This window comes from Hypanus sabinus, chromosome 2 (assembly GCF_030144855.1).
Source record: "Hypanus sabinus isolate sHypSab1 chromosome 2, sHypSab1.hap1, whole genome shotgun sequence".
In the NCBI taxonomy this organism is placed as follows: domain Eukaryota; kingdom Metazoa; phylum Chordata; class Chondrichthyes; order Myliobatiformes; family Dasyatidae; genus Hypanus; species Hypanus sabinus.
Window position 1 is genome coordinate 180,028,293 of NC_082707.1, and position 21,523 is coordinate 180,049,815.

A 21,523-nucleotide genomic window follows, 5' to 3' on the forward strand; every position below is an offset into this window, starting at 1 on the left:
AATTGCAAATATCATTCCACTCTTTGTGAGGTGGGAGGGAGGCAAAAAAAAAAGGAAACTATAGGCCAGTTAGTCTGACTTCAGAGGCTGGGAAGATGTTGGAGTCCAGTAGTAAGGATGATATTGGAGTTGGGATACTTAGAGGCACGTGACAAAGTAGGCCAAACTCAGCATGCTTCCTTAAGGGGAAATCTTGCCTGATAGATTTGTTGGAATTCTTTGAGGAAGTGACAAGCAGGACAGACGAAGAGAATCAGTGCCTGTTTTACTTGGACCTTCAGAAGGCCTTGGATAAGGTGATGCCCATGAGCCAGCTAAACAAGACGAGAACTCATGGTATTCCAGGAATGATACTAGCATGGACGGAAAATTGGCTGACAGGCAGGAGGCAGAGAGTGGGAATAAAAGGGGCCTTTTCTAGTTGGCTGCCGGAGACTAGTGATGTCCTGCAGGGATCGGTGTAGGGACTGCTTCTTTTAAAGTTATGTGTCAATGATCTGGGTGACAAAATTGTTGGATTTGTGGCCAAGTTTGCAGATGATATGAAGATAGATGGAGGGGCCGTTAGTGTTGAGGAAGCTGGGAGTCTGAAGAAGGACTAAGGTTAGGAGAATTGGCAAAGAAGAGAAAGATGGAATATAGTGTAGGGAAATGTATAGTCATGCACTTAGGTAGAAGGAATAAAAGTGTAAACTATTTCCTAAATGGAGAGAAAATTCTGAAATTAGAGGTGCAAAGGGACTTGGAAGTCCTCATGCAGGATTCCCTTAAGGTTAACTTGTAGGTTGAATTGGTGGTAAGGAAGGCAAATGCAATGTTAGCGTTCAGTTCAAGTGGACTACAATGTAAGAGAAAGGATGCAATGTTAAGGCTCCATAAGGCATTGGTCAGACCACATGGAGTAATGTAAACAGTTTTGGGCCCTTTAGCTAAGAAAAGATGTGCTGGTGTCAGAGAGGGTCCCTGAAGGTTCATGAGAATGATACTGGGAATGAAAAGGTTAATATGCAAGGAGCGTTTGGTGGTTCTGGGCCTGTACTCACTGGAGTTTAAAAGAATGAGGGGGGATCTCATTGAAACCTTTCAAATATTGAAAGGTCTTGGTAGAGAGGATGTGGAGAGAATGTTTCCAATAGATGGCGAGGCCAGGAAATTCTGGTCATCAGCCTCAGAAAAGAGGAATATCCTTTAGAACAGAGATGAGGAAATTCTTTAGCCAGAGGGTGCTGAATCTGTGGAATTCATTGCCACAGACGGCTGGGGAGGCCAAGTCATTGGATGTACTTAAAGCGAAAGTTGATAGATGCTGTATTAGTAAGGGTGTCAAAGGTCACGGGGAGAAGGCAGGTGAGTGGGATTGAGAGAGATAGTAGATTAGCCGTATTGAGTAGACCCAATGGGCGGAATAACCTAATAGTCTTATTGATGACACCCTTCCCGTAGCTGGGTGACTAGAACTGCACGTAGTACTCTGAGTTTGGTATCACGGATACTTCTTGATCAGATGTAACATGACGTCCCAACTCCTATTCTCAGCATCCTGACTGATGAAGGCAAGTGTGCTCAATACCCTCTTCACCCCTTTGCTGGATGCTTGCCCTGGCCTCTGGTACCACTGAATGGCAAAGGGTATCTTGGCAAGGGTGTCGATCCATGATCCCTCTGACACCCACTGACATGCCTCCCAGAATGCCACCAAACCCTGCCCAAACGGCACAGATTAGGTGGGCTGAATGGCCTGTTTCTATGCTATAGTGGACTATCACTCACAAACCTGAGCTCATCAGGCGAGGGAGTAAGTCCCAACACAGATCTCCAACACTCTCCCCCACCCTTCCCCCGGGATCTTGCTTACCCTCCTGAGTAGACCTCAGTACCTGAGCAGTGGTGTTGTAACCCTTCTGTGCTGTCGTGGGCAGGAGTGTACCGGATGTGACCGTGAGGTAGCCGTTCTGGGACCTGCGTTCCAAGAGATATGGAGAGATCTGAAGAGGGCTTTGCCTCGATCCATTGAGGACCTTCAGAGGGAGCAGAGTAGGCTACAGGTAAGAGTGGTGGGTGATGTCTGGGTGTCCGTGGTGGGTTACCACCAAAGGGAAAATGGCTGGAGTCACTTAGCACTTCAGTACAAGGGTCTTCTTTAGGTGCGTCAAAAATCAAACTTGCAAAAATAGTGAAAAGAAAACTGCCAATATTTACAAAAATATATCTACCAGAAAACACCATAATTACTCCAGTGTGAACTGCTGACAGCTCCAATCTCTCTCCCACACTGAGAACAACAAGCTCTGTTTATTTGACACTTGGACATACCATCTTTAATTACTAACCAAGTTAACACATGAATTAGAATATGATGCACCCCACAATGTAGTTACAATCATATTACAAAACAAACAGAAGTATCAACCTTAACTACAATATACACACATTTACACATCCCCATCACTACAGAAGTGGAATATTCTGCTGTGTATGGTGGGAAAGGCACCATAAAGCCGATGTGTAATCCTCGCCAGCAACTGTGTGGGCACACAGCTTGCATGAATGAGCGTTGATGCACCAGACACAGAACTTCCCTTGGGCAGTGGAGATGCCAGTGCTTCTAATTTCTTAAAAGTTTAAGGAAAATTGGCAGATTACCAGCATTCATCAGTAAGGACCCTCACCGTCTCAAATGTGGCCTTTCCTCATTTCTTCCTTCAGGGAGGAGGTACAGGAGCACTGTTTTAGGAGCAGCTTCTTCCCCTCCACCGTCAGATTTCTGAAGGGTCCATGAACACCTTTCACTATTCCTCTTCAGCTCTATTTATGTATTTTTGTAACTTATAATCATTTAGTGTCTTGTGCTGTACCATTGCCGGAAAAGAATAAACTTCAGTCCGTGATCATATTGATGTGGGAGTCCTCCTTCTTGAGGCAGCAGTGCCTGTAGATGTGGGGGAGGGCTGTGCCCATGATGGACTAGGCTGTGTCCAATACCCTCTGCAGCCTCTTACGTTCCCCCGAGGTGGGAATGCCAGTCCAGATCATGAGTGCGTCAGTCAGGATACCTTCAAGAGGGCATCTGTAGAAGTTTCTTTAGAGTATTTCAATCAAAATCAGGTTTATTATCTCTGAAGTATGTCGTGAAATTTGTGGTTTTGCAGCACACATACAGTGCAAGATGAATTATTATGTTTCAAAAACATATATAAATCCTGAGCAACACACACAATATGTTGGAGGAGCTCAGCAGGTCAGGCAGCATCTGTGGAGGGGAATAACCAGTCTAGGTTTTTGGGATGAGACTCCTCATCTAGACTGGAAAGGAAGGGACAGGAGCCGGAATATGAATGTGGTGTGGGGGGGGGGGGGGGGAGGAGTACAAGCTGGCGGGTGATAGTGAGGGGGTAGGTGGGTGGGTCAGGGAGGGTGGGGGATGCAGTATGAAGCTGCAAGGGGATAGGTGGAAGAGGTAAAGGGCTGAAGAAGAAGGAATCCGATAGGAAAGAAGAGCATACCATAGGAGAAAGTGAAGATGGAGGAGAACCAGAGGGGGGTGATGGGCAGGTGCTGAGAGCAGAGGTGTAAGAGGGGAGCCAGAAAGGGGAATGGTTCTTCAACTTTAACCCTACCTCAGCAATGGGGCACTACCAGGGACTTACCTCTGATTGCGTTTTACTACCGTCCTGTATGATTTATGTATGATTAACATTTCTGTGTGTTGTCTGCACCTGTGAGCCTTCCCTGACTCTGCGTATGTTGCCAGGAGCTGGAACAGACTCTGGAGCCCTGGAACAGTCGCCTGGTTGAGCTGAGCAGCAAGAAGACCTTCCTTGGTGCACACCTTGTCCTGAGCTCAGCGATCGGCTTCCAGGAGCAGGTGACGCAGCTGGAGAACCAGTGGGAACAGCTGCGCCTGGAGGTGAGTTCCATGGGGTAGTGGAGGGGTGGGAGGAGGGGGGCTTGGATGAGGGTCTTGGAGCTTGGGGATAGGTGGCGTCATAGGTGGAGAGAGTTGTAAAGAGAGCCTTTGGCACATTGGCCTTGGTAACGCAAAGTATTGAGCACAGGAGTTGGGATGTTATGTTGAAGTTGTACAAGGTGTTGGTGGGCCCTGATTCGGAGTACTGAGTGCAGTTCTGGTCACCTACCTACAGGAAAGATATCAATAAGATTGAAAAAATGCAGTGAAAAAATTACAAGGATGTTGCCAGGACTTGAGGACCTGTGTTATAAAGAAAGGTTGACTAGGTTAGGACTGTGTTCCCCGGAGAGTAGGAGAATAGAAAGAGATTTGCTAGAGGTATACAAAATTATGAGGGTTACCGATGCAAGTAGGCTTTTTCCACTTCATTTGGGCCAGATTAGAATTTAGAGATCATGGGTTGAGGGTGAGAGGTAAACTGTTTAAGGGACCTAAAGTGGAGTTTCTTCACTCAGAGGGTGGTGAGAGTGTGGAATGAGCTGCCAGTAGAAATGGTGGATGCAGGTTTGATTTCAACATTTAAGTGAAATTTGGATAAGTACATGGATGAAAGGGTTACGGAGGGCTTTGTTCTGGGTGGAGGTCAATGGGACTAGGCAGAATAAGTTTGGTATGGAATAGATGGGCTGAAGGGCCTATTTCTGTGCTGTAATGCTCTGTGACTCCGTTGACAACAATCTGCTGGAGGAACTCGGAGTTATTGTTGACATTTTGGGTTGAAACCCTATATCAGGACTGAGAGTGGAGATGAGAGAGGGAGGGATTCGGAGGCAAATTTGGAGGTGAGGTCACGGGCAGACGCTGCTCGACCTGCTGAGTCCCTCGGATTTGTGTGTATCTTCAGATTCCAGTGTCTGCCATCTGCAAACCCTCCTTGCACGTGTGTCGGAGAGAACTGCTCGCCAGTGTCCAGTGCACTGTGTCCCAGCAGTGGACAGCGGCGACCAGGACTGATGCTCCTTCCGACACCTTGCGGTAATGCCACTAACGGGCTGTGTCCTCAATCTCGCAGGGCTTCGCACGTGGACAGGGTATTATCCGGGGGCTGGAGCAATGGGATCTGTTCAAAACCAGAAGTGAGGAGCTGGGAGCTTGGCTGAAGACGATGGTGGACAAAGTCACCCAGAGCACTGGAACAGGAATCGAGGAGACGATCGAGAAGCTGCAAAAGGTGAGGGATTTGCGATCGCTCATTGGTTCTGACCTCAGGGTACTGCCGCATCTGGAGAGACTGGCATTTATTGCCCATCCCTAAGAGAAGGTCAGGGTGAACTGCCTCTTTCCACAGCTGCAGTCAAACAGTGTGGAAACAATCAGTCCATGCCAACCGTGTTGCCCAGCGAGTTAGTCCCATCTTTCTGTGTTTGGCACATAGCCTTCTAAATGTATGGCACAATAGCGTAATGGCTTGTTTATTTATGCTCTTATGGAATGTGGGCGTCACCAGCTAAGCCAGCATTTATTGCCCATCCCTGGTTGCCCTAGAGAAGGTGGTGACGAGCTGCCTTCTTGAACCGCTTCAGTCCCTGAGGTGTAGGTACACCCACAGTCCTGTTAGGGAGGGAATTCCATGATTCTGACCCAACAGCATTAAAGGAACAGCGATATGTTTCCAAGTCAGGATGGTGAGTGACTTTGAGGGGGATTTCCTAGTGGTGGAGTTCCCAGGTATCTGTTGTTCTTGTCCTTCTAGTTGGTTGTGGCCGTGAGTCTGGAAGGTTCTGCCTTAGGAGCTTTGGTGTATTGTTGCAGTGCACCTTGTAGATAGTACACACTGCCTCAACTGTTCTTCAATGGTGGGGGGATTGGATGCTTGTGGAAGGGGTACCAATCAAGTGGGCTGCCTTGTACTGGATGGTGTCAAGCTTCTTGAGTGTAACTGGGTTAAACAATGTTAATGCCGAAGCCTAAGGAAATAGAAATTTTAATTAAAAAAGGAAAAATTAAAAAATTTACTACTTGTATGCATAATTTGATTCAAAAACAGACAATTAAACAAGGAATTCATAAGTCAAGACAAAAATAGGAAACTGATTTGAATATTAAAATTGATGAAACAAGTTGGTCAAGACTATGCCTTGACAGTTTGACAAATACAATAAATGTCCAATGTAGATTAGTACAATACAAGTTTTTACATCAATTATATATTACACCACAAAAAATAAATAGATTAAACCCAAATTTATCTGATCAATGTTTTCGATGTAATCAAGAAATTGGTACTTTTTTACATTCTACTTGGTCTTGTTTTAAAATTCAACCTTTTTGGATAAATTTAAGAGTTTTATTGGAACAAATTGTTAGAATACAACTTCCACATAACCCAATATTATTTTTACTAGGTGATATTGAAGGGATAAAACCGAAACTTAAATTGAACAAATATCAGAAAAAATTTATAAAAATTACATTGGCAGTAGCCAAAAAGGCTATTGCAGTTACTTGGAAATCAGATTCATACTTAACTATGGACCGTTGAAATAATGAAATTTTTAGCTGCATTCCAATTGAAAAAATTATTTATAATTTAAGAAATGAATATGACATATTTCTGAAAATTTGGCACCCCTATCTACAAAAGATAGGATTAAATATATAGGCCCTCCGAAGATAAAGTTATTAGCCATCTGGGGAAATAAATAAATATATATATTAAAGCCATTTTGAATTCCATGGAGCATGTGGGGATCTTCCGATATCTAGGCATTCTTTCTTTCTTCTTCTTTTTTTTTCTCTTTTTTTCCTTTTTTTTAGATAGGGATGTTAAGGGGGGAAGGGTTAAGGGGAGGGGGAGGGCTGATATTATACTCTATTATTCTATTCATTCTATGTAATTATCTTAAAAATTGAATAAAAATATATTTTGAAAAAGCTTTTTAAGTGTTGAGGCGAGTGGCAAGTACTCCATTACACTCCTGACCTGAGCCTTGTAGATGGTGGAAAGGCTCTGGGGAGTCGGGGTTTGAGTTACACACCACAGGACTCATAGCTTTAGACCTGCTCTTATAGCCATGGTGTTTATGTGGCTAGACCAGTTCAGTTTCCTGTCAGTGGTTAGTGTAACACTTCACAGTATCAATAATTGGGGTTCAATTCCCTCCACAGTCTGTAAGAAGGTTTTTAATTTTTGTTTAATTTAGAGAAAGGTAAAATTCCCACAAAGCTTGGTAGAGCAGCGCAGGAACACAACAAGCAACAAACAATAACAACACAGCAAGCCTCCCTCCCCACACCCACTCGCATGCACAGACTTTGTACCGACAGTGGTGGGATTGAACCCAAGTTGTTGGTAGTGTTACGCTAAACACTGCTCTAATGTTCTGCCTGTATGTGGTGGACAAACAGCGGAAGTGATGCTGGAGCTGTGGGTGTTGTCATGGTTTACAATGGGACACTGACAGGGTGCAGAGCTGGGTTGAGAACTGGTAGATGGAGTTCAACCCGGGAAGAGTGTTAAATGATTCACTTTGGAAGGTCAAATTTGAAAGCAAGTTCTTAGAAGCGTGGAGAAACAGGAGGGTTTTGGGGTCCGCAGCTGTACATCCTTCAAAGATGCCATGCAAGTTGCTAAGGTGCTTAAGATGGCGGTGGTCTTTATTAGTCGAGGAATTGAGTTCAAGAACTGTGGGGACTTCGATGGTCATGTGGATGAAAGAAAAATGGAGGCCTGTGTGGGAGGGAAGGGTTAGATTGATCTTGGAATAGGTTAAAATGTGGGCACAACATCCTGGGCCTATACTGTGCTGTAGGGCGGTGTTCTAATGCATTCCGGCACAAACGCCCTCCCAGCAAATCCCACCCGAGGCAGAGTTTGCAGAGCCCATGAGCTGGACCTGCAGAGTCCGCACTGAAGCAAGCCACCTTCCATCTTGGGGAATTGCCTCCAGAGGAGGTGGCGGACAGAGACAGAGAATCAGAATTAGGTTGATTCTCACTGACATATGTTGTGAAATGCTGACGAAGGGTCTCCGGCCCAAAAGGTCGACTGTCTGTGCCCCTCTGTAGATGCTGCCTGGACTGCTGTGTTCCTCCAACACTTTGTGTGTGTGTGTTGTCATGAAATATGTTGTTTTGTGACAACAGTACAGTGCAAGACATAAAAAATTACTAGAAATTACAAAAGGAAATATACAACAATAATAAGTCGTGCAAACGGGAGCAAATATGAGGCAGTGTTCACGGACTGTTCAGAAATCCGATAGCAGAGAGGAAAACGGTGGGGGGGAGGGGTCTAGAAACTGTAGGGTTATATTCAGCGTGCAGCACTCCTTGTGACGTGGTGAGGATCCCGTACTACTTCGCTAATGCGCTTGGCAATGTGAGAGATTACCTCCCTTGGGATGGAGACGGGGATAAGGAGGTTTAAGCAGCCTATCAGGTAAACACCCCCTCACACAGTGAGCTGTGGGAGCCTAGAGAGAGCAAGGACTGTAGATTCCTGAATCGGGGTGAGACCTTGCTGCTGGGCTGGTGGATTGGGGGACAGGGGGAGGCTGCAGGTAGAGGGGCCAGTGGCCGGAGAGGAGGGCCTGGTGGAGTGACCAACATGGAGGTTGGGTCTGGGTCTGGTGAAGAGGGCCTTTGTGAGTGGGGAATCAGGCAGTTTAACCACAGGATTTCAGTCCTACCCCTCCTTCCCCACCATCCCCCTGGGGTGTGTGCTCCCTGCTGATACAATGTCGATGTGCATATGTGTATGACAGGACTGTGCGGCGGAGATTGCACGATGGCAGACCAGCAGACAGATGGTGCAGAGGCTGGGAGAAGGGCTGAAGGAGGCATGTGATCCAGCCCGGGCTAGCGAGGTCGACAGCAAACTGCAGAGCATCGCGGCTCGGTGGGGACACTTCAACCAGCTCATCGACTCCAGGTGAGGGGAACAACGAAGAGGTCGACAGGTGAACTGTGGGGCTGAGGGAGGGCAGCAGAGGAGGTCCCCGGTGGAAGTCTCTTTTCGTCGGGGTCCTTCCCCTGTACATTGGGGAGCTGGGGTGGAAGGTGTTACGGCGGGCAGTACCGTACGGCAGGTTTTTGAGCAGGTTCCCTGACAGCCCACCTGTGGGCGGGAGGAGTCGGTGTGCCACGCTCCCACAGGACGTGAGAGGTTACGGCCGCTCTTTGAGGTTCTCAGAGAGCTGCTGCCGAGGGTCTGGCTGCATTTTAGTCCTGCGCTCCTTGTATACGGGCACCCAGTACGGAAGGGGTGAGTTGCGAGGAGGATCTCCTGGTGGGCTTGCTCCTGGGCCTGGTGAAGATGGCCATTCACAGGTTGAAGCAGTGGGAAGTGGATGGAAGATGCTGCCTGGGCTGACCGCCTGCCCCTTTTACGAGGATGCATTCACGCCCGGCTGTCCTTGGAGAGGGAGCATGTGGACACACTGGGTACATTGGAGGCCTCCCGGGAGCGATGGACTCCCCCGGGTATTGATTATCTAATAGACGGTGGTAAACATATTTTAATTTGAGAGCGCTCGCTGTGTTGTAAATACTGAATGTTTGTACCTTGTGTATTTGTGCTGTAAATAAACTTTTATAGTTTTGTTGAAAAAAGGGACATTAGTGAGGGAGGGTCACACTGGGAGGGGTGGAACTGAGGGAGAGGTGCTGCTGTGGGAGAGGTGGTACTGAGGGAGGGTCACATTGTGAGAGGGACTGTGCTTTGGGAGAGGTGTTACTGAGGGAGGGTCACACAGTGGGTGTGGTACTTTGGGAAGAGGTGGAACTGAGGGAGGGTCACATTGTGAGAGGGACTGTGCTTTGGGAGAGGTGGTACTGAGGGAGGGTCACACAGTGGGTGTGGTACTTTGGGAAGAGGTGGTACTGAGGGAGGGTCACATTGTGAGAGGGACTGTGCTTTGGGAAGAGGTGGTACTGAGGGAGGGTCACATTGTGAGAGGGACTGTGTTTTGGGAGAGGTGGTACTGAGGGAGGGTCACATTGTGAGAGGGACTGTGCTTTGGGAGAGGTGGTACTGAGGGAGGGTCACACAGTGGGTGTGGTACTTTGGGAAGAGGTGGTACTGAGGGAGGGTCACACAATGGGGGTGGTACTTTGGGAAGAGGTGGTACTGAGGGAGGGTCACACAGTGGGTGTGGTACTTTGGGAAGAGGTGGTACTGAGGGAGGGTCACACAATGGGTGTGGTACTTTGGGAAGAGGTGGTACTGAGGGAGGGTCACACAATGGGGGTGGTACTTTGGGAAGAGGTGGTACTGAGGGAGGGTCACACAATGGGGGTGGTACTTTGGGAAGAGGTGGTACTGAGGGAGGGTCACACAATGGGTGTGGTACTTTGGGAAGAGGTGGTACTGAGGGAGGGTCACACAGTGGGTGTGGTACTTTGGGAAGAGGTGGAACTGAGGGAGGATCACACTCTCGATAGTACTGACTTACCCTCTTCCACAGTGAGTGACGTTATAACTTCTTGTGCCTGTTAGCTTTGTGTGTGAGCTGCAGATCTATCTGAGGGATCGGACTGGGCTGAAAGCTGCCATCTGTCCTCTCCTCGGTCTGGTGAACAGACCAGGGCTGTCTGAGAGGGAACCCTCACACAAAGCCTGGGGGACTGTGGGGCGTGTTTACTCAGCAGCCTATAATCCTCTATTGTGGGATAAGCCTGTTGAGGCAGCTTTACACAGCTGACATCTGTTGCACTTGCCAGCGGCCTCACTGATGCATTGCTGCGAGGTGGGAGTGTTCCTGAGGGGTGTCTCCCACCCTTTGCCCTGAGGCAACAGCTGAGGGAGTGTTACCTCAACATCTGGCAGAAGCAAATCTACCCACAGTCGGTGCTGGGACACTAATCCTTTTACACACATGCAGTCCCTGTTATATACTCAATCCATATTATATGCACAGCCTGTGTTACACACGCGCAAATTCCTGTTACACACGTAGAGGCAGCCTGCCCTGGGATTGGAAGTCTGTCCTTGTGAGCGGCTGGGAGGATGGGTGCAAGGGAGGAAAGGGGTTTGTTTGGCTGTTGTTTTGATTTCAGAATCAGAATCAGGTTTAATATCACTGACATTTCTGGTGAAATTTGTTGTTATGCAGCAGCAGTGTAGTGTAATACTTATTAACAACTGTAAACTATAGTAAATATATATTGTATAAAGTTAAATTAAATAAGTAGTGCAAAAAGAGAAAAAGAAGTTCATGGGTTGAATGTCCATTCATAAATTGGAGAACCTATTCCTGAATCTTTGAGGCTCCTGTACCACTTCCCTGATGGTAGCAATGAGAAGAGGTTGTGTCCTGACAGGGATCCTTAATAATGGATGGCGCCTTTTTGAGGCATCGCTCGTTGAAGATGTCCTGGATGCTGGGAAGGCTGGTGCCCATGATGGAGCTGACTGAGTTTACAACTTTTAACAGCTCATTTCGATCATGTGCAGAGCCCCCACCACCCTATACCAGACGGTGATGTGGCCAGTTAGAATGCTCCCCACGGAACATCTGTAGAAATCTACAAGTGTCTTTTGGGATGTATCAAATCTCTTCAAACTCCCAATGAAATATAGCCGATGTCGGGATATAACGAGCACGGCGGATAGAGGGGAACAGATGGATATTATTTACTTGGAATTCCAGAAGGCATTTGATAAGGTGCCACATAAAAGACTTATCCATAAGATAAGGATGCATAGAGTTGAAGATGATGTGTTAGCATGGATAGGGAATTGGTTAACTAATAGAAAGCAGAGAGTTGGGATACATGGGTGTTTCTCCAGTTGGCAATCAGCGGTGAGTGGTGTGCTGCAGGGGTCGGTGCTGGGCCCACAACAGTTCACAATATACATTAACAATCTGGAAGAGGGAACCAAGTGTAGTGTATCTAAGTTTGCTGATGATACAAAGTTGAGTGGAAAAGTAAATTGTGCAGAAGATACGGAGAGTCTGCAGAGAGGTATAGGTAGGTTAAGTGAATGGGCAAGGGTCTGGCAGATGGAGTACAGTGTTGGTAAATACAAGGTCATCCACTTTGGAAGAAAAAATGGAAGAGTAGATTATTACTTAAATGGTAAAAAATTGCAGCATGCTGCTGTGCATGGGGACTTGGGAGAGCTTGTGCATGAATCACAAAAGGTTGGTTTGCAGGTGTAGCAGGCTATCAAAAAGGCAAAGGGGATGTTGGCCTTCATTGCTAAAGGGATTGAATTCAAGAGCAGGGAGGTTATGCTGTAGCTGTACAGGGTACTGGTGAGGCTGCATCTGGAGTACTGTGTGCAGTTCTGGTCTCCGTACTCGAGGAAGGATATACTGGCTTTGGAGGTGGTGCAGAGGAGGTTCAGGAAGTTGATTCCAGAGATGAGGGGTTAGACTATGAGGAGAGATTGAGTCATGTAGGACTGTACTCGCTGGAATTCAGAAGAATGAGAGGAGATCTAATAGAAACTTATAAAATTATGAAAGGGAGAGATAGAGGCAGGAAAGTTGTTTCCACTGATTGGTGAGACTAGAACCAGGGGACATATCCTCAAGATTCAGAGGAGTAGATTTAGGACGGATATGAGGAGGAACTGTGTTCCCCAGGGTGGTGAATCTGGGGAATTCTCTGCCCAATGAAGCAGTGAGGCGACCCCAGTAGATATATTTAAGACAAGGTTGGATAGATTTTTGAATAGTAGGGGATTTAAGGGTTATGGGGAAGAAGAGTCCATGGCCAGATCAGCCATGATTTTATTGAATGGCAGAGCAGACCCAACGGGTCAGATAGCCGACTCCTGCTCCTATTTCCTATGTTATTATGTTCTTCTTTGTAATTGCATTGATAAGTTGGGCCCAGGATAGATCCTCAGTGATGTTGACACCCAGAAGCTTGAAATTGTTCACCCTCTCCACTTCCGATCCTTCTGCGAGGACTGGTGTGTGTTTCCTTGTCTTAACCTTTCTGAAGCTCACTATCAGTTCTTTGGTATTACTGATGTTGAGTGCAAGGTTGTTGCTGTGACAGCACTCAACCAGCTGGTCTATCTCTCTCCCGTACGCCTCCCCATCACCACCTGAAAATCTGCCAACAATAGTTGTGTTGTTGCAAATTTATAGATTTGTTGCTGCTGTTATTATTGTTGTTTGCGTCATTCTGATGAACATTGTGGGCATGTAGGGTGACATGTGGGCTGCCCCCAGCGCATCTTTGGGTCTCTTAGTTGTTAATGCATATGACACATTTCACTGTATGTTTCCGATGTACATATGATAAATAAATGGATCTGATCTGATCCCAACCTCCTCAATCTTCCCACCCCCTCCCAGTCGTGACCTAGAATGTCCGCTCGAAATGTCGGCAGTTTTTCTGTGCAATCTGCTGAGGTGGGCTTGTTCCTCCTGGAGTGAGGGGACACCTGACATAATCAGAGGCAGAGATAGGGTAGACAGTCAGATACTTTTTCCCCATGGGAAGAATGTCAAAGACAAGAGGAATGTAAACTGCAAGGAAGGAGGTTTAAAGGGATTTGAGGGATAGGTTTACAAGGATTAAATGTTTAGAAATAAGTTTACAGAGAAAATTTACAGGGATCTTGTCAGGACTTGAGGTCCTGAGTTTTAGGAAAAGGTTGAACCAGGTTACGACTTTATTCCCTGGAGTGTAGGAGAATGAGGGAAGATTTAATAGAGGTATACAAAATTATGAGGAGTATAGATAGGATGAATGCAAGCAGGCTTTTCCCATTGATGTAAGGTGAGACCAGAACTAGACATCAGAGGTTAAAGGACTGACAAACGACTAATGTGCAAAAGAAACTGGTGCCATCAAATACAGTCACTATATTTAAGAGGCGTTTAGACCATAAGACATAGGAGCAGAAGTAGGCCATTTGGCCCACTGGGTCTGCTCCACCATCCCATCACGTCTGATTTATTATCCCCTTCAACCCCATTCTCCTGCCTTCTGTCCGTAACATTTGATGCCCTGACTAATCCTTTGAACCTCCACTGTAAATATAGCCAGTGACTTGCCCTTCGCAGCGTTCTGTGGCAATGAATTCCACGGATTCACCACCCTCTGACTAAGCAATTTCCTCCTTGTCACTGTTCTAAATGGACGTCCCTCTATTCTGAGGTTGTGCCTTCTGGTCCTAGATTCACCCACTACAGGAAACGTCTCCACATCCACTCTATCAAGGCCTTTCAATATCCGATAGGTTTCATAGAAAATATAGAAGAGTACAGCACAGGTATAGGCCATTCGGCCCACAGTGTTGTGCCGAGCCAGCAAAAACGCAAATCAAAAACACCCAAACACTAATCCCTCCTGTCCACACCATGTCCATATCCCTCTATCCTCCTTACATCCATATGCCTATCCAAACATCTCTTAAAAGTTGCTGGCCTACCACCATACCAGCCAACGCATTCCAGGCATCCACAACTCTCTGAGTAAAAAACTTACCCGTCACATCCCTCTTGAACCTATACCCTCTCACCTTCAATGCATGGCCTCTGGTATTAGACATTGCAACCCTGGGAAACAGATACTCTCTGTCCACTCTCTCTATGCCTCTCATAATCTTGTAAACCTCTATCAAATCTCCCCTCAGGCTCTGACGCTCCAGAGAAAACAATCCAAGTTTATCCAGCTAAATCCTCTGCTCAGCAGCACTGGTAAGGGCCTTGCCCTGAACAGTGTACTCTAGCCTTGCACTTTCCCTACTGAGGTGCAACACCTCAAATTTATCTGGGTTAAGCTTCAACTGCTATCTCTGATCATATTCGCAACTGATCAATATTGCTCTGTATCCTTTGCCATTCTTCTGCTCTGTCCACAACTCCACCAATCTTGGCAACATCTGCAAACTTACTAGCCTACATTTTCATCCAGGTCATTTATATACATCACAAAAGCAGAGGTCCCAGCACAGATCCCTGCGGAACTCCACTAACTACAGACTTCCAGCTCGAACAAGTCCCTTCAATCACTACTCTGTCTTCTGTGAGCAAGCCAGTTCTGAATCCAAACAGCCAATTCACTGGAGATCCAATGCATCTTAAACTGCTAGATTAGCCTTCCATGAGGGACTTTGTCAAACACCTTACTAAAATCCTTGTACACAATATCCACTGCCTACCCTCATCAACCTTTCTCTTCACCTTGTCAAAAAACTCAAACAAGGTGTTAAGACATGAGCTGCCATGCTGGCTCTTCCTAATTAGGTTATGGCTTTCCAGATGCTCATATATCCTATCACTAAGAATTTTCTCCAGCAATTTCCCTATAACTGACATGAGACTTACTGGTTTATAGTTCCCAGGATTTTCCCTTGTTCCCTTCTTAAATAGAGATACAATAGAGATCCACTTGCTAGTCCTCCAGAACCTTGTCTGTGCCCAGGGAGGACACAAAGATACTCCTCTGGTCAAGGGCTCAGCAATCTCATCTTTTGCCTCCTTGAATAACCTGGGGTAAATCCTGTTAGGCCCTGGGGACCTATCTACCTTAATATTCATTGGGAGGTCCAGCACTTCCTCCTCATCGACCTCTAAACGCCCTAATGTATTTATACACTCAGCACTGATCTCCTGGTCTCTCATGTCCTTTACCTTGGTAAATACTGAAGCAAAATATTCATTAAGCACCTCACTCACACTCTCTGCATCCAAGCAAATGTTCCCCGCTTTATCCTTAAATGGTCTCTCTCTCAAGTTATTCTTTTACTCTTGATGTATGTACAGAATCCCTAGGGGTTCTCTTTAATCTTACTTGTCAAGGACTTTTCATAGCCCTTCCCGGCTTTCCTAATTCCCTTCTTGAGTTCCTTTCTGGCTTCTTTATGCTCCTCACGTGCTCCGTTCGATCCTCAATTCCGAAGCTTTACATACTTTTCCTTTTTCTTCTTGACTAAATTCACCACCTCCCTGTAAACATGAGAAAATCTGCAAATCCAAGCAACACACGTAAAATCCTGGAGGAACTCAGCAGGCCAGGTAGCTTCTATGGAAAAGAGTACGGTCATCATCTCAGCCCAAAACGTCAACTGTACTCTTTTCCATAGATGCTGCCTGACCTGCTGAGTTCCTCCAGCATTTTGTGAGTGTTACCTCTCTGGCCGTCCAAGGCTCCTTTATCTTTCTATCCCTGTCCTTCCTTCTAACAGGAACATACCATTCCTGTATTCTGCACAATTGATCTTTAAACACCCTCCACGTGTCTGATGCAGACTTGCCAGAGAAAAGGTGTTCCCAATTAACTTTTCTTAGTTTCTGCCTAATGCCCTCACAATTTGCTCAACTGGAATTTAAAACTGTCCCACAAGAACCATACCTATCCTTGTCTATAGCTAGCCTGAAAGTTAAAGAGTTGCAGTCACTGTCCCCTAACTGTCCACCCACTGAAAGGTCAGTCACCTGAACAGGCTCAGTACCCAACACCAGGTCCAGTGTGGCCCGACCCTCTCAATGGACCATCCACATATTGATTTAACAAACCTTCCTGGACACACTTAAAAAATCCTGCCCCATCTGAACTCCTTGAGCTAAGAAAGTCCCAGTTTATATTAAGGGAGTTGACAACAACCCTACTATTTTTACACATTTCCTTAATCTGATTACATATCTGTTCCTCACTGTCCTGGAGGCTATTGGGGGGGGGGGGGTCTGTAGATTGTGGTTGCACCCTTCCTATTCCTGAGTTCCACCCAAGCAGACTCAGTGTCTGACCCCTCTGTTATGTCTCCCCAAGTGCAGCTGTGATATTGTCCTAGATTAGTAGTTCAACTCTAACCCCACCCCCCCTTACCTCTTCCTCTACCTTTTCTAAAACTTTGAAAACTGGATACAATTAATCACACTTTCCTGCCCCTCTCTCAACCAAGTTTCAGTAATGGCTACAACTTTGCAGTTCCATGTACTGATCCATGCTCTAAGTTCATCACCCTTACGCATAATACTCCTAGCATTAAAATAGACACACTTCAAACTATCCGACCCATCGTACCTGTTATTTCAATTTTGCCTTTCAATACTTTCAATACAGTGCAATTCTTCCCTTACTGACCTGGGGTTTCCGGTTCCCAGTACCCTGCAAAACCGATTTAAACTCTCCCGAGTAGCATCTGCAAACTTCACGGCCAGGATATCGGTTCCCCTCGAATTCAGGTGCAACCCGTCCCTCTTGTATGGTCACCCCTTCCCCAGAAAAGGTTCCAGTGATCCAAGAATTTGAAACTCTGTCCCCTGCAGCAAGTCCTTCATACGTGCGATCTTTCTATTCCTACCTGCACTAGATCCCCCTCGTTCCTCTTAATTCCAGCACGTTACAGGCCCAAAGACAACCAACGCAGCCCAGACTTCCACCCTTTAATTCCTTAATCATTCTCGTGAACCTCCTCTAGACCCTCTTCAATGCCAGCACGCCCTTTCTTAGATAAGGGGTCCAAAACTGCTCACGATACTCCAAGTGTGGTCTGACCAATGTCTTATAAAGCCTCAGCACAACATCCTTGTTTGTTTTTCTACTCCTCTCGAAATAAATGCTAACATTGCATTTGCCTTCCTTACCACTGACTCAACCTGTAAGTTAACCTGTAAGGAATCCTGCACATGGACTCCAAAGTCCCTCAGCGCCTCTGATTTTTGAATTTTCACCGCCTTTAGAAAATAATCTAGGCATTTATTCCTCCCATCAAAGTACATAACCATGCACTTCCCTACACTATATTCCATCTGCCCATCTTTGCCCACTCTCCAAATCTGTCTGTCTTTTTCCAGCCTCACTGCTTCCTCAACACTACCTACCCTTCCACCTATCTTTGTATTGTATGTAAACCTGGCCACAATGCCATCAATTTTGTCATCCAAATCATAGTCAAATAACACAAAAGTAGCAGTCCCAACATAGACCCCTGTGGAACACTCCTAGTCACCGGCAGCCAACCAGAAAATGTCCCCTCTATTCTCACTCTTTGCCTGCTGCCAGTCAGTAAATCTTCTATCCATGCTAGTGTCTTTCCTGTCATACCACGGGCTCAAATCTTGTTAAGCAGCCTCATGTGCGGCACCTTGAGAAAGGCCTTCTGAAAATCCAGGAACACAGCATCCATCAATTATTCTTTGTCTACCCGCTTGTTATTACCTCAAAAAATTCCAACAGATTTGTCAGGCAAGATTTCCCATGAAGGAAACCATGCCGACTTTGGTCTATTTTATCATGTGTCTCCAAGTATCCTGAAATCTCATTGCTAATAATAGACTCCAATATCTTACGAACCACTGATTTCAGGCTAACTGGCCAATCGTTTCCTTTCTTTTATCTCCCTCCTTTCTTAGAGTGCAGTGACATTTGCAATGTTCCAGTCCTTCAGAACCATTCCAGAATCTGGTGATTCTAGAAGGATCATTTTTAATGCCTCCATGATCTCTTCAGCTACCCCTTTCAATAGTCCATCTGGTCCAGGTGACTTATCTACCTTCAGACATTTCAGCTTCCCAAGCACTTTGTCCTTAATAATAGTAACTACACTCACTTCTGCAGCCTGACCCTCAAATTTCTGGCATACTGCTAGAGTCTTCCTAGTTTGTTTGTCATTCCGTACCCCTATTACTACCTCACCAGCATCATTATTCAGTTGTCCGATATCCACTCTCGCCTCTCTTTTACTCTTTGAATATCTGAAAAAAAATTTACCTTCATATTTCACCTTTTCTCTCCTTATGGTTTTTTTTTAGTTGCCTTCTGTTGGTTTTTAAAATCTTCCCAATCTTCTAGCTTCGCAGTATTTTTGTGATATTATATGCCCCCTCTTTTCCTTTAACACTGTCTTTGAATTCCCTTGTCACCCACAGTTGCCTCATCCTCCCTTTAGAATATTTCTTCATCTTTTGGATGGATTTTTCCTGCACCTTCCAAATGCCCCCAGAAGCTCCAACCATTGCTGTTCTGCCATCATCCCTGCTAGTGTCCCCTTCCAATCAACTTTGGCCATCTCCCCTCTCATGCCACTATAATTCCCTCTCCTCCACTTCAATACTGATACATCTGACTTTAGCTTCTCCCGCTCAAACTGCACAGTGAATTCTATTGTATTATGATCACTGCCTCCTAAGGGTATTTTTTAAATGTTAACTTCCCTGATCAAATCAGGTTTATTACACAAACAACAAATCCAGAATTGTATTTTCTCCTTGTTCTCTCAACCACAAGCTACTCTAAAAAAGTCGTCATCTATGCATTCCACAAATACCTTATTTTGGGATTCTGCACCAACCTAATTTTCCCAATCTACCTGAATACTGGAATCCCCTATGTCTATTGTAACATTGCCCTTTTAACATGCCTTTTCTATCCCCCGTTGTAATTTATATCTCACATCCTGTCTATTGTTCAGGGGTCTGTCTGTAAATAACTCCCATCAGGGACTTTTTACCTTTGCAGTTTCTTAACTCTACCCACAAGGTTTCTACATCTTCCAATCCTATATCAGCTCTTTTTAAGGATTTGATTTCAAATTTTATCAACAGGCCACACCACCCTCTCTGCCTACCTGCCTGACCTTTTGATATAATTTGTATCTTGGATGTTATGCTCCCAGTGATGATCTTCTTTCAGCCATGACTCAGTGATACCTGCAGTGTCATACCAGCCAATCTCTAAATGCACTACAAGATCATCTACCTCATTGCGTTTACCGAGTGTGTAACACCGTCAGGCCTGTGTTCATCACCCTTTTTGATTTTGCCCCCATATTGCACTTCAAACTGACTGCAATTTTGCCCTATCATCTCCCTGTCCTTCCTCACAGTCTCACGACAACTGCATCTTCTTGAATACCAACTGCCTCACTCTCATCCCTGTCACTCTGGACCCCATCCCCCTCCCAATTAGTTTAAATTCCAAACTAGACAAAGACTAAGCAGGCACAATTTAGGAAGATGTGGATCTAAGGTGAGCAAATATGATTAGTGTTGCTGGGCAACATGATCAGCATGTACAATGTGGGCCAAAGGGCCTCCTATGCTGTAACTGCTCTATGAGGCCAGAACACCAGAGGAAACCAGCAGGGTCACGAGGAGAGACATGCAGACTCCACACAGACAGAACCAGGTCAGGATCAGAGCAGTGAAGTAGCAGCTTGAACCAGATGGGCCAAAGATTGTGTGTGTGTGTGTGTGTGTGTGTGTGTGTGTGTGTGTGTGTGTGTGTGTGTGTGTGTGTGTGTGTGTGTGAGTGTGTGTATGTGTATGTGTGTGTGTGTATGTGTGTGTGTGTCTCTGTGTGTGTGTATGTGTATGTGTGTGTGTGCGCGTGTGCATGTGTGTGTGTGTGTGTGAGTGTGAGAGTGTGTGTCTGTGTGTGTGTGTCTCTGTGTGTGTGTGAGAGTGTGTGTATGTGTGTGTGAGTGTGAGAGTGTGTGTCTGTGTGTGTGTGTGTGTGAGAGTGTGTGTCTGTGTGAGAGTGTGTGTCTGTGTGTGTGTCTCTGTGTGTGTGTGTGTGTGTGTGTGTGAGTGTGAGAGTGTGTGTCTGTGTGTGTGTGTATGTGTGTGTGTATGTGTGTGTGTGTCTGTGTGAGTGTGAGAGTGTGCAATTTGTCTCCTTTTGCAAATTGGTTGTCAGTCTTCCTTATAATTTTTCATAAATTCTATTGTATTTCTTTATTTTCCTGTAAATGCCTGTGAGAAAATGAATCTTTAGGTAGTATTTGGTAACAAACGTACTTTGATAATAAATTGACTTTGATCTTTGTGTGTCTGTTTCTGTGTCTTTGTGAGTGTGTCTGTGTGTGTGCCCATGTCTCTGAGTGTGGGTTTGATTGTCTCTTTCTCTGGGAGTGTGTGAGTATATATGTGTCCCTCTGTGTGTGTGCTGTGCGTGCTGACAGGGCTGGTCCTGTCCCATGCTACACAGCCACTGACAGTTGCTGGGCTCAGCTGTCTGCTATAAGCCGCTGCCTTCCTCGGCACTGGGCTCGATCCCAGCGCTGCCGACTGCACATTGTGGGTGTCTGACCGACCGCCTCTCTGCTGCCACGGTGATCAGGACCCGCTGCCCTTTGTCATCCGGCTGGACTGCTCTCTGATGTAACCTGAGAGGGGAGGGGGAGGGTGTAGAGTTCCCTGTGTGAGTACACAGATGATCGCTGCCTGCCAGTGAGGCCCCTTCCCTCTCTGTTTCCGCTGCTCCCGACCAGGTACCACCTGGATGCTGCAGCTTGATCCGGGGGCCAGACGGTAAGCATGGCCTGCACTGGCAACGCCGGGTGCACCATTCGTCAGAGCTTCCTCTCGGCTCTCTGTCTCTCTGTCTGTCTGTCGTGTGTGTGTGTGTATAGGGTAACGACCATGTGTGATCTGGATTATTGTGCTTTGCTATTGTGTGTGTCTGTGTGTACGTGTATGGCTGTGTGTCTGCAATATCTGCATTGTTCTTATCTAGAGAGAGAGAGTGTGTGTGTGTGTGTGTGAGAGATATCTGTATATCTATCTGCGTGTGTGTACAAGGTAATAATATCTGTGTGTGGTCTGGGTGTGTGTGTTGACTGTCTGTGTGAAGAGGGTAATGTCTGTGTGTGTCTACCTGTGCCCATGTACTGATTAGTATGTACGCACATGTGTGTAC

At 46.1% G+C, this 21,523-nt stretch overlaps 1 protein-coding gene across 8 annotated transcripts in view; it reads left to right on the top strand.

Moving 5' to 3' along the window:
• The window catches only part of LOC132388244 (nesprin-2-like), a 284,356-nt gene that overhangs the window by 218,191 nt on the left and 44,642 nt on the right, over positions 1 to 21,523 (top strand). For all 8 annotated transcript variants that reach the window (XM_059960628.1, XM_059960590.1, XM_059960605.1 and 5 more), the window contains 4 exons: positions 1,920 to 2,045; positions 3,752 to 3,907; positions 4,983 to 5,141; positions 8,677 to 8,843. In XM_059960628.1, the coding sequence (XP_059816611.1) occupies positions 1,920 to 2,045; positions 3,752 to 3,907; positions 4,983 to 5,141; positions 8,677 to 8,843 (608 nt within the window). The remainder of the gene's footprint in view (positions 1 to 1,919; positions 2,046 to 3,751; positions 3,908 to 4,982; positions 5,142 to 8,676; positions 8,844 to 21,523) is intronic.